Source organism: Gossypium hirsutum, chromosome A06 (assembly GCF_007990345.1).
Source record: "Gossypium hirsutum isolate 1008001.06 chromosome A06, Gossypium_hirsutum_v2.1, whole genome shotgun sequence".
Taxonomy (NCBI): Eukaryota; Viridiplantae; Streptophyta; class Magnoliopsida; order Malvales; family Malvaceae; genus Gossypium; species Gossypium hirsutum.
Genome location: NC_053429.1, coordinates 19942113 through 19955566, shown reverse-complemented (window position 1 = coordinate 19955566; position 13454 = coordinate 19942113). Strand labels below are relative to the sequence as shown.

Below are 13454 nucleotides of genomic sequence, written 5' to 3'. Positions count from 1 at the left end.
AAATCGTTTATTATTTCAATCATGTTGACTGATTAGTTATTAAAAAAAATGCAGGAACCATTTACATGGTTCACGTAATAGCTGAATGTTGTTTGGAATAAAAAAATGTTGTTGAACAAGTAGAGGCAAACGTTGTAATTTACCAAACAAAAGACCCAAATTAGCAGACAAAGAACACATTTAAACCAACAATAAAAATATAATAATCATGGTAATTAAAAAGATGGAAAATCAAAAGTGGGTAATTGATAAGATTTCCAGTTTTGGTTTAAAAACATGGTAGATTTCCAGTTTTGGTTTAAAAACATGGTAGTAGTAACATTCTTCACAAAAATCAAAAACTAAATTGATGATTGTCACCAATCCATTTTATTTATTAAAAGCTGAAAATGACATTCAAAATATTCCTTCTGCAATACTAAATAAAAAAATAATCAACATCAAACTCTTATTTTTATTTTATTTTTTCCATCTACCAAAGCAAAAACATGAATGTTATAAGATATCTTGGATTGAGGGACCCCCCTTCATCGGTAGATGGGGGATTTTCCATCAATGTCCATATGCCACGTGGCGACTCATGAACACCAGCTCGAATCATTCATCATGCCCCCGGATCTGAGTATTACACCCAGACACCAATCCAATCCAATCCAATCTCATCCCCCACGGTTTTTTTTATCCCCTAAACTCTTCTTAATAATTACTTGGTATCTCATCATTATTTTAATTTTTATTCCAATAATATTGTACCTTCTACATAACACTGTATATATATAGCAAATATGGAACTAAAAATATTTAATCTACATATTCCCCCCCCCTCTCTCCTCCTATCTTTTCTCTCTCAATACTCTCGCTCAAATAATTCATTTTCTTTCTTGCTTCCTCCTGAGTACGGTTTAATCGCCCATCTTTTTTCCTTCATTCAACCTGTGTCTGCTTCCCAGAATATAATGCTCCAACAAGGTACGTGTATATGCAAAAGTAATTACTATATCATTGATGTACTTGAATTTTTATTTATGTCTTCTATAGCAAATGATTTCAAAGAAAATAAAAACATGTAATAAAATTTCTATCTTTGTCTTGTGTAGTTAAATTATTGATTTCTTTTTGTCATTTTCAGCTGATGGGTTTTCTTAATTTATTATATTTCTTTGTAAAACACTTGGATCTTATCAAGATAACTTCTTGTTTTTGATTTAACACATTTTTTTCTTTTTCTTTTTTTTTAAAAAAATCTTGTTTAGCTGAGTGAGTGATGGGATTTTATGCTTCTTATTCCTTGAATTTGATGCAAAATCTTTTTTTCTCTTTTTTTCTTAATTTTAATTTACTTTTTATAAATAAATTGTAATTTTTTTTATCTGTATTTGTTTTTATTTTATATATATATTTCTCATTGTCATTTTTGCGGTTAAAAAGATTAATAATGCTGTCTCTCTGCAGAATAGTACTAACTATGAGAGTAATCTTATCTGCATCATTGACTAGTTTTTTTCTTTAATAACAAATTTTGGGTGTGTTTGAGATGCTTCCTTGCAACTCCATGTTTGAGTTGGGTATTTTCTGAGTACATTAAAAAAAGTTTCCCTTTTATGGAAATGGATCTGCTTTTTCACATCTCATCATAAGTAATAATAATAGTAAAAAAGATAAACAATAATATCAACTATTATTTTTCATGTTTTGTTTATTGATCTTTCTATGAAAAAACTGAAAGTAGCATGCATGGTGATGGACATGATTTCTACAGCAGGCCTTTGTCTCTTACACCTTAAACAATTCTTGTTTTTTTCTTTTTGCTATATTTAACTATGTATGATTATGGCTATTTTTTTTAGTAAAAACAATACATCATCGATGTATATTAAGTTTCTAACTACTGCCGTCTCATCTATTGTTTCCCTATCATATTCTTTCCTTTCTTTGTTGTATTTTTGGATTCATTACTGGTTTTTGATTTGATAGAACTGTGAGTTTCCACAGAGTAAGGCCCAAAAATAAAAAAGAAAATGGAGGGTGACACATTGAGGCTTGGCAATGGTGGTGGTCAGATAGATGGGAAGGTGGTGCAGACATTTCAGAAGAGCTTTGTTCAGGTTCAGAATATATTGGACCAAAATAGGCTGCTAATCAATGAGATAAACCAGAACCATGAGTCCAAGATCCCTGACAACTTGGGAAGGAATGTTGGTCTGATTAAGGAGCTCAACAACAACATAAGGAGAGTGGTAGACCTTTACGCAGATCTTTCAACTTCCTTCACCAAATCCACGGATATTGCCTCCTCTGAGGGTGGTGACTCCAGTGGTGGTGGTGGTGCTATGAAATATTCAGATGGCAACAAAGGTGGCCATAAAAGAAACAGGCCAGCTTAAAAGAACAGATTTGGATTTTATGTTTTCATTAGTGATTCTTTCGCATGCAATTGGTACTTGGTACTCAGATCAGATTCTGTAACTCTCCCCCGTTGTATCGGTGTTGGAAAAAGCTTACTGCTCACATTTGTTATGGAAATTAAATAATCTGGATGGAACTTCTTCTATTGCATTGTAATCCCCCAGCTTGTAAGTTGTAATCATGTAATGTAATAACCCTTGATCTAATTGAAATGAAACAAGTGGTGGCCTTACTTTCTAAATTTTAACTTTGTTACACTTTCAACTTTTAGTGATAAAAAGAGAATTAACACCTTTAACTGATAAAAAAAGTTGATATCTATAATGGATGTAAACTGTTTAAATATATACTCTCAGATTCTTGACCATGAAGGTTCATTAATGATCTACTTTTGGTTGGAAACAAAGTCTCATTATATACCCCTTTAATTTATTCCCTTTCCAACCTCAATCCAAAAGCATATTCTTCATGGCCTTTTCTAAGAAGCATGTTAGAGTTTTCTTGGGAAGAAGATGGATTGAAGATGTGTTTGGGCTTGTGAGAGCTTAGGACCCGCAAGGAAGAACCATGAAGCGTCTCTGATGCTTTAAGTCGGTAAGCGAAAGGTGTTGAGAGCTTAAGAGAATATTTAGCCTGAGTAATGATGATGTCTGGGCTCCCTCCCTCTCGTGTTTTGCTTGGTAGGGTGTAAAGAAAATTGAAAGGATGAAAATTTTTTCATTTCATAGGTATACTTGTAAGGGAGAAGAAAAAACTAAAAAGAAAATTGTTTTTTATTTTTATTTTTGTAGACTTGTAAAATGGAAGAAAAAAAATACAATATTTTAAAATATATAATATTAAATTAAATACACATCTCCCTTATCTATCTAATTTGAAATGATTAATTTTTATACATTAGAATAAATTTTTTTTTATTTTCTTTCTTCACACTTTTTTTTAACAAATCACATTAAAAATTTATTTTCTTTTCACTCTTCTACTCTTCTCCCAACCAGGGGTAAAACCAGAGGGGTTGGCATGGGCTCCGGCCCCCCTAAAATATAAAATTACATTTTAGTTTCTTAAAAACTTTTAAAAATTTTAAATCAATAAAAATAAAATTATATTTTGGCCTCCCCTAAAATTATAAAAATTTGATTTAATCTTTTATAAATTATAAAGATATAAACTATAAAAATTTAAAATTTAATCCTACCCCTAAAATTTTTTTTTTGCTTCGCTCTTGCTGTCAACTCTTACTTTTTTACTCAAAGCACACCCTTAAAATCATCGTTGTTGAGAGTACACAAATATCAACACGTGAGCATGCGGTATTAGTTAAATGAGATTGTGTCTCTAGTCTCCTTATTAATTGCTGGATTTCGACAACTATCTATTATCCATTAATATAATGCCATCTTTGTAATTTTTGGGATTTAGGGCTTTTAGATCCTTGATTATGAAGTGGTTAGTATAAGAAAGCAAAATTAAGTAGGCATGAAGATACTGTGGTTTTCAATCTCATTCCTCTCTCACATATGATACCAAAGTGTCCATACCCTCTTTTAGTTTTAACCGCTTCCATTTGCTGAGAAATCACTATTTCACATTGCTTTTGTTGAATATACTTTGTGGAGAACTGAAAGGTGCTTCCTGGTGCACATATACATCTAACTGAAAATGATATTGAGAAAAGTTAATCATAATGAACCAAAGCAGCTTTAAGTTCAAAACTTTTTGATTCCCACTTACCCTATCATCCACCACCACGAAAAACAGAATCTTAGATAAGGAGAAATTGATGAGAGCTTTTGACTATTTTTTTTCTTATGATTTATATTCCTTTTTTTCCAACCAATGCCATTTTGGCAATCTCTTGGATACTATTGGGTAAAGGAAAATAAGTATATTGTAAAATAAATAAATAAAAGGGTAGTTCAAAGTAAAGCACTACAAAGAGTTGCAAGAGAGAAAAGACAAAATATATGTGTGAATGGTGACCCCCAACAACATGACAAGGGGCCCTACTTATGAAAATATGAATTTCTCCATGCTTATCCCTTCTCTTCCTACCTAGGTTATATTACTTCTCATTACCTATATATATCCTTTTTATTCTCTCTATACAACGTGTTTTTATGACTTTCTTTATGATAGATTCCCTTAATAGCTAGCACTTGTCTTTTGTTACATGGACCCACATTATATGGCAGCTGCTTAGTTTCCTAGGGATAAAAAAAACACCCACATCATTGATTCTTCAAATAACTTGTTTTTGTTTTTTCTTTTTTAGATTTTTCAAGAAAAAAAAAGGAAAAAGAAAAACATTCAAGTTACAGATCATTTTTCTTTCTATCATTTAAAGCTCATCGTTAGGTTCTTTTTACCAAACTTATTTAGTTCAAAGAATTATTTATAATATTAACATCTGATTAGAGAAAGTGAAAATCAACTTAAATAAAACTAGTTTCATATGTTAAAATGGATAATGAAACTTAAAAAAAAAAATTATAATGTGTACCTTACAACTAATAGCAAGAATTGCTGCATTATTAATCAAAATCGTATATGTACTCTTGCAAGAAAACTGTCGGCCGACAACCACTTTAGGGATAATGGAGAAAAAAAATATTTTTTTTATTTATTTAGAAAATGGCTAAAAAATTGTTAGCAACCGAAAAATTTAACTCTAAATAATTAACAAGTTGATGAGATTTGTTTAAAGATAAGTTATGTCACGCCACAAAATATAGGAAATCAATTGTAATAAATAAATAAGAAATTTTAATAGGCTTGATGGTTAAGTGCTACTTCCTTATACTAGAGGTTTTAAGTTTTAATGGTTAAAAGTTAACTTTCCCCTTAAGTGATTCTAGGTTTGAGCCACTCTATTTCTTTTCATTTCCTTTTTATTTTGGCCCAAAATTTTGGGTTATTTACCCTTGCCGCCTCTAGGGTTTTCCCAATTGGACTAGGTTTGCCTCTTTTCAAATCCTAGTAAGACTTCACTTCATCTTTTTTATTTCTTCTCTTTTTTCTTTTCTTTCCTCTTCTTTGCACTATATTTTACATCTTTTTGCTGTTGAATATCTTTTTTTTATCAAATCAATCCCCGTTAAATCATTTTTCTACCGGTTGATAGCCTTCATATTTTCATTAAAGTTCAGTAAGTACATTCGTTTTGATAAGTGGAACTCATAATTTCGAAATAGCATCGTTTCATTTTAATCTTTCAATTCAACTACAACTACTCAATCTTTTACAATTCTTGCCAAATCTTTTGCTAATCTTGACAAATCTTGAAATCAATCGATAACTCGTGTATAAATGTCATTGAAGGATCGAATTTAGACAAATCGAATTGGATTTAATCGTGAGGAACGTCGATCGAACTCCCGGTGAAAGGTGTGTCTTCTTTTCTAAGTGAATCAGTGCAAACCATGTGTAGATATAGGGCCGCATAGTCTCTTACACGGGCATGTGGACCATACGAGTGGACCACACGGCCATCACATGGTCACGTTCTTCTGTTATGTTAGGGTACCTTCAACTTTCACACAGCTAAGAACCTCCCACATAGCCTGTCACACAGTCATGTCTCTCCTATAGGGTAATTTTTAGGTTTGCTACATGAACACGGTTTGTTACATGGTTATGTAACCTTTCCACACGGCTTATAGCTCCTCATATGGCCTGGCCATATGGCCGTGTGACCCTTATTTTACAATATTGCCCTAAATTCTATGAATTGTTTAGTTTAGTCCTTGTATAATCCTGAAATATTTCTGGAGTTATTATTCACTCGATTGAGTCCCTGATATAATGAACATGCTAGAATCTATGAGTTGGTGATTGAATTGCTACTGTAATATGATAATATACAAATGTTACATGTTTACTTTCTCTGTAATTCTGATGAATAGTTACTATTATTTTTACCATTATATTACTAATTACTTGTTCAACATGCCTACTGTTATTGTTGAACTGAATATGTGTTAAGCATGCCTACTATTAATTTTGAACCTAATATAGGTTAAGCATATCTAATGTTATTGATTGAATTGAATACATGATAAAGCATGTCTACTATTTTTACATGATACTGTTACAAGCATGTCCTATTACATTGCATAGGGTGAAACAATTGTACGGAGGAAGTATTGGCAGTTTAATAATCTACAACACTGGTGGTTCATCCACAAATTACTGATAGCTTTTATCTGCAAATATGTTGTGCATCCACAACAAGTGACAATTTATCTGCAAATGTTTTTATCTAAAAATACTAGTGGTTAATCCATAATTTTTACTACTAGCAGTTTATTTGCAAATACTGGTGGTTCATCCACAAAACTAGAGTGTATTGGTTGGAAGACTTCTAGGGAGCTCTTACTGTGGAGTGTAGTGAAGTATGGTACAATCTTTCATGTTACTCTTGTATTGCATTAATATTCACATACATGCTCAAAATAATTGTTGGCTTATGCTTTGATACACGATTGTATTTGTTCTGAAAATTATTTGTTGTATGCATGTTTACTATTTTGCACTGGTTTACTTGTGATAGGACTCACACTGAACTTCTTAAGCTCACTCTCCTTTAATTTTCATCTTTTACAGTTAACTTACTAGATTAGAACACAGACTTAACATCTGGAGGACTCAGCACGGATCGTTTTTTTAAAAAAAAATTAGATTCATTAATTGCAATTTCTGCTATTGAAAAACTGTACTAGTTTACTTGAGCTATGGCATAGGGCTTAGGTTTTGGGATTTATATAGCATGCATGACATTTATTTTGATTATAAGAGGTAGGAATATGAGTTTTAATTAATTATGCATGAAATAAGGTTTTTATTAAAACTATGTTCGATATCACTTTTTCGTTGCATGACTAAGGAAATTAGGTTTGAAAAATATATGCATTTATAATTCTAGAGTTCAACTTTTGGAAAATAATCATTAAGATTAGCCAATTTTTTAAAATAAATTGTAACCCTTTTGAAACACACTAAGTTTTCCTCTAAAATTAAAGTAAATGTTTTAAGCAGTTATTTTTAAACTTCGATAATTCTGCTAGGCCATTTCGGTGGCCAATATAATCTTTCGAATTTGGGCTTAATGTCTAGGCCGGGTTTGATGGGTTACATGTGGTGGTATCAGAGCCTAGGTTTTTTAAACTTAAATTGTGGATTTTTGAATGAGTCTGCATGGATGTCATAGAGGAGTATTTTTAGGAAAAGCCATGTCACAAGTTTTTGAAAAGTTGATTTTCTACAAGAAGATAAATTTGAGACTTCACTGTCGATACTACTTTAGATATTGAAACTTTAGATAAATTGTAATATTTAGACTATAAACATTTAAGAGAAATAGCTAATGCTTGAACTTTTTGTTTGAAAATTGTAGATATACTTTAGAATTTAAACATTCAAGAATATAATATGAACACTCAAGGTAGACGTGGTAGGGGTATGTCACGTAAGGTTGCACCCGTAGAGCCACCCACTGTTAAGGGAGAAAACCTAATCCTTGAGAAGGAGTACATAGAGAACTGTATTGCCAATGGTGGCGGAGGTTACGAAAATAGATATGACATAGTGTCACAGACAATGCTGAGGGTTTTGCAAAGGGTTGTTGGAGCCTAAATTGGATTGGGGAGTCGTAGATCTGTTTTGGAGAGGCTCTAATCAAATGGGGTGACAATATTTAAAGGTGTTGTTAGAATGACTCCTACTGTGGCGGAATATTGGATGGAGTAAACGAAGAGGACTTTGGAGGATCTAGATTGTAATCCAGAATAAAAATTGAATGGCATTGTGTCTTTATTAAGGAAGAGGCTTATCATTAGTAGCAGTTTATTTTAAGGGGTATACATGCTAAACGTTTACCTTGGGAATATTTCTAGGAAACCTTTCAAAAGAGGTATGTGGGAACTAGACATGTGGAAGCCCATAGACTTGAGTTTATCAAGTTGAAACAAGGAGATAGAATTGTGGCTGAATTCTTGAGGCTTAACTGCTATCCTCAGAGTATGGTTGCCACAAAACAAGATAAGTGTATGAAGTTTGAAAATAGGCTACGTTTTGACCTCAAGATATAGGTTGCTTTACACTAGGAATGGGTGTTTAAGACCTTAGTGGAGAAAAGCAAAATTGTGGATGAGATCAAATAGGTGGAACATGAAAAATGGGAGAAAAGTAAGGTCCTAGTTAAGAGATATTATGGTTCCATTGATCTAAATTCCCAGCCCCTAAAATGGGCCAGAAAGAGCAGATTGCAGCAAAAGGTTGATGTGGCTAACTCAGGGGGTAGGACTCCCAACTGTTCACACTGTGATAAACGTCATGTGGGCGAGTGCTGGAAAAAGTTAGGTGCTTGCCTGATGTATGGGTTGGCAGAGCATTTGGTAAAAGATTGTCCTTATCGAAATGGGGAAAGTGCAAGCTCTAACCCAAAATTAGAGAGCGGGTTAATTACCTCCGAAAGGTCGAGGTTAGAATAGGGCCACAAATATCGTAGCAACTAGTGCGAATCAAACTGAGGCTAGACAATCTGCCCTTATTTATGCCATTAGAGGTAGTGAGGATAGAGATGCATCCAATGTCATCACAGGTATTTTCACCATTTATCTAGTTCCATATTTTGCCTTAATTGACATACGATCTACCCATTCTTATGTTACTTGTAATATGTCTGATAAACTGAGTGTTAGGTAGAGGAAACCACTATTGATGTTATCGTAGTAAACCCTTTAGGACAATTGGTTATTGCGAATAAGATCTATAAAATATGTCCATTGAAATTTTAGGGTGTAGTTTTTCCAACGGATCTTATGGAATTACCTTTTGAGGAGTTTGATTTAATTTTAGGTATGAATTGATTAGTGGAACATCAAGTTAATCTAGATTGTGTGTAACACCCCTAACCCGTATCCATCATCAGAATAGGGTTACGAGGCATTACCGATCAAATTACAATATACAACATACATTTCCCAAACATAAACCAATTATCACATAATCATTGGTCAAACATAATCACATTGTCCCTTATATAGCTTTACGAGACCTTAAAACATGCTTGAAAGAGGTTTGGGACTAAACCGATAACATTTGAAAACTTTAATAAACATATAAAATTTTCTTACATTTAAGGGTCACACACCTGTGTGAACAGGCCGTATGCCTTACACGGCTATCAAACACGCCCGTGTCATAGAATGTGTGAAAACAGGGCATACAAAATGACTTGTACCACACAATCGAGGACACGTCTATGTGCCATGGCCATGGGAAAACTGGGGAGGTTACTGACTTGTGCCACAAGGCTGGCCACATGCCCATGTGCTAGCCCGTGTGCCATACACGGCCAGTAGACATGTCTGTGTGTCTAGGCCATTTCAAACCTGTAGGGTATACTGACTTTAATTCGAAAGGTACCTCAAGGGACACACGATCGTGTAGCATGACCGTTTGTCGCACACAGCTGAGACACACACTCGTGTCTCTGCCCGTGTGGACAAAAATAGGCTATTTACAAAGCCAATTTGCCACCCTTTTCTTATACACACTTAGCCATCAAAATGGTATCATTTTAACATATATATAGGCAACCAAAAACATGCCAAATCATACACTTATTATGCCATCTATTCACAACCATTTCAACCATTTAATTCCATATTCAAACATACCAATTCATTATGCCAAAATCATCACAACATACCTAATTTCCAAATGCATTAATCAACAACTTATTTTCTAGTTCATGACACAAATTGCACCATATTTTGTAACAGTCCGATTTTGGGGCTAGTCGGAATAGTGATTTTGGAACCACTAAACTGAGGTCAAGGAAATTATTTTAAATATCATTTTTATGTATTGTAGCATGATTAAATAAGTACATGAAAATTTTGGTGAATTAATTTTAGCAATTGCTTGCCTAATTGTGAAAAAAAGACTAAATCGCTTAAAGTGCAAAAGTCCTATTTTGTTAGATAAGAGTGTCAATTAGCTAAAGAACCTAAGTTGGGAGCCTAAGATTTATACCCTTAGAGAATAGGGTGGCCGGCCATAGGGGAGATAAATTGATAGGAAAGTCAAAATTAGGTGGTTTTTTGGTCACCAATTTTGACTAGTTTTAAATAAAATAAAACAAAAAGGGCTTCATCTTTTTATTTCTTCTTCTTCAACTAATTTTCATCTTCAAAAGGGGGTTTTGATAGCTCAAAATATCAGCCATTAACATCTCTTACACGTAAGTCATTTATAAGATTATTCTTGATGATTTTTGTATTTTTGGACTCCTTGTAACATAAGCTTTCTATGAAGGGGATTATTTTGCAAAATGGTTGAGAGATTGGGGTTTTTCCATGAAAGCATATGTGTAGTTTTCTGAAATTTTATGGAAGAATATGAGTATTAGATGTGTAATAAACAACTTTTATGAAGGGATTTTTCATGAAAACCTTAATAGGGACTATTTTGCATAGGTTGGAAATTTGTTGATAAATGTGAGAAATAATGGAAATTTTGGATTGCTTCTAGTATAAAAATTAATCAGCTAGGCTTATAATATGAAGAAATTCGATAAAAATTGATTTTTGAGCATAAGGGTAAAATGGTCATTTTGTGGAAGTCTAGGGATAAAATAGTCATTTTGACCAATTATGAACTTTTGGGCGTCTAAATTGATATGCTGATGAAATAAATGAATTTTATTAATTTAGATCAAGAGAAACATGATTCGGGTCTTGATCGGGGTAAGAACAAAGTTTACGAGGATTAAGCTCGTCTTCATCATTTTGTTTCGAGGTAAGTACATATGTAAATAATGTGTTATCAAAGCCTACTTTGGTATATTTTAATAATATACATGAGTAATTAGCTTATTGTTGTTATGTATCTAAATTCTAATTGTTGCCATGAATGTTTAAATAACACGTTATGCGAGTAAATTACAATGTGAGCAAATGCGATGCTATTCGATTAGATATGAAGCCCCGTTGAACCTTAGACATAGCATAGGATACAAAGGGGCATGTTATAAAAATTATGTGGTTTGAACTCATGAGTTGAGTCTGAGTTCATGAGATAAATGCTATAGGTAATGTGGGTTCGGGTACTGACTTTGTGTACAGACTCGTGAGTGGCTCAATGAGCATATGTTACATGATAACTATGGGGTCCGGGTCCTAACTTGATAAAAAGGCCCGTGAGTACCTCAAATGTGAGTGTTTCATAGCACGAGGTAGCCCTAATTTCTTATATGACATTTAGACTCGAATTCCTCGCGTATCCATATGTATTTCGAGAGTTCAACGGGTAACCCGAAGATTTAGTTGGTGAATACTTTGATGAGGTATGTATACCGAACTCATGGTTAGGACCTGAGTGAAGAACTAGGTGTTTTAAGTATACATGAATGAAAAGAAGAGTGAGATGGAGACGTTAAGTAATTTATATCTTTTAAGCATGACAAGCTACCGTTGGATGAATATGATTTTCTTATAATTACACTTTATTTGCATATATGTACTTACTAAGCTCCCACGCTTACCCTCATTTCTTTTCTTTCCTTATAGTGGTGCCAAGCTAGCATCGGGGATCCAGTGACATTAAAAGCTTCGATCACACTATCACTTAAGACCTTGGTATAGCTAGTTTCATTGTTTTATTTTCTGGCATGTATAGGGACTCGAGTCTTTGTTTAGTGTTTTGTAGTTAGCCATAATGTGTTGACCCATATGATGAATATGATACTTATTTTGTGTAACGCCATGGATGATGGTCAATACTCATTTTGATTTATAAATAGAAGATGATATTTTCACGGATGAGTAAAATGCATAAATGAAATGTTGTCCATTATGGTTATTTTGGCTATGTGATGTGCCCTTATGTTAGTGTAGAGTGATTTTTGTGCAGGTTACATAAGTAAAGGTGACAAAAAGGCTTGGTAAATAGCCTTATTTTGTCCACACAGGTAGGCACACAAGCATGTATCTAGGCTGTGTGTGATACACGGTTCACCACATGGGCGTGTGATATGGTCGTGTGTCCCCTGAACGTAAGAATTGTAACTCAGTATGCATGGTAGTAAAAACATAGGCAGAGACACGAATGTGTGTCTCAGCCGTGTGAAGGGCACGGCCTAGCACCCGGGTGTGTGCCTTGGCCGTGTGGCCCTTAAGGATTGCTGACATCAGAAATAGAATGTTCAATTTTTTACACACGGGCTAGGACATGGGCGTGCCATGGCCGTGTGAAAACCCCTGTAGGTGTGCATTTAGAATTAATTCTACACAGGTATAGGACACGAGCGTGTCCCTGTATTGCTTAGGCTGTGTGAGCCACACAAGCCAATAGCACGACCATGTTGAAATGTCACACTAGCGTGTTACCCCTCCCACATAGGCGTGTGCCCCTGTGTTAAGAGTTATTTTCAGAGTTCTTTAAAGGACTCAGATTGTTTCCGAATGGGTTCCAATAGATGTTTTGGGCTTAGTAGGCTCTTATTAAAAAGTTTATAAATAAAATTGAAAAAGTTTTAATTTGACCATGTTTTGGTGTTATGAAAATGTCTATATGCATAAGTTTAAGTTAGGTAATGCCTCATATTCTGACTCGACGTGGGGCACGGGCGTGGGGTGTTACATATTTCCAGCTTAAAATCAAACTACAATATGCCATTCTTCCAAGTATTAATACATCATCTACTAATTAACCAAATAACAACTATTTGGTTATATCAACAACTACGGCAAACCTACCAAAATAAGTCAACATAATGCATTATATACATCACATACATATCACTTATCAACATATAAATCAAGCTAACTCAAGTGGCCATACGCATCACCATTTGCAAGCCAAATCACTAGCCTATACATGCCATATACCATTTATACAAAGCTTCAAAAGTACCAACAAGTTGTCGATAGTGTGATGATGGTTCCTGATGATCCCCGATGTCTGAGCTAGCTTTGATATTTTATAAAACAAAGACAAATAACACACAATAAGCTTCATAGCTTAATAAGTTTGTACTAAAT

The 13454-nt window shown here is 33.8% G+C and overlaps 1 protein-coding gene across 2 annotated transcripts; it reads left to right on the top strand.

Annotated features, from left to right (window-relative positions):
• The first annotated feature begins 660 nt into the window (after positions 1 to 660).
• On the top strand, positions 661 to 2647 carry LOC107951061 (protein ELF4-LIKE 3). Of its 2 annotated transcripts, none has more exons than XM_016885962.2 (2): positions 661 to 969; positions 1993 to 2647. In XM_016885962.2, exon 2 carries the CDS (start codon positions 2019 to 2021, stop codon positions 2382 to 2384), a length of 366 nt encoding a protein of 121 aa, XP_016741451.1. In that variant the 5' UTR covers positions 661 to 969; positions 1993 to 2018; the 3' UTR covers positions 2385 to 2647. The 2 variants fall into 2 exon arrangements, with proteins under 2 accessions (XP_016741451.1, XP_016741452.1); XM_016885963.2 differs by having other exon boundaries at positions 664 to 969; positions 1975 to 2647.
• Positions 2648 to 13454: the final 10807 nt, after the last annotated feature.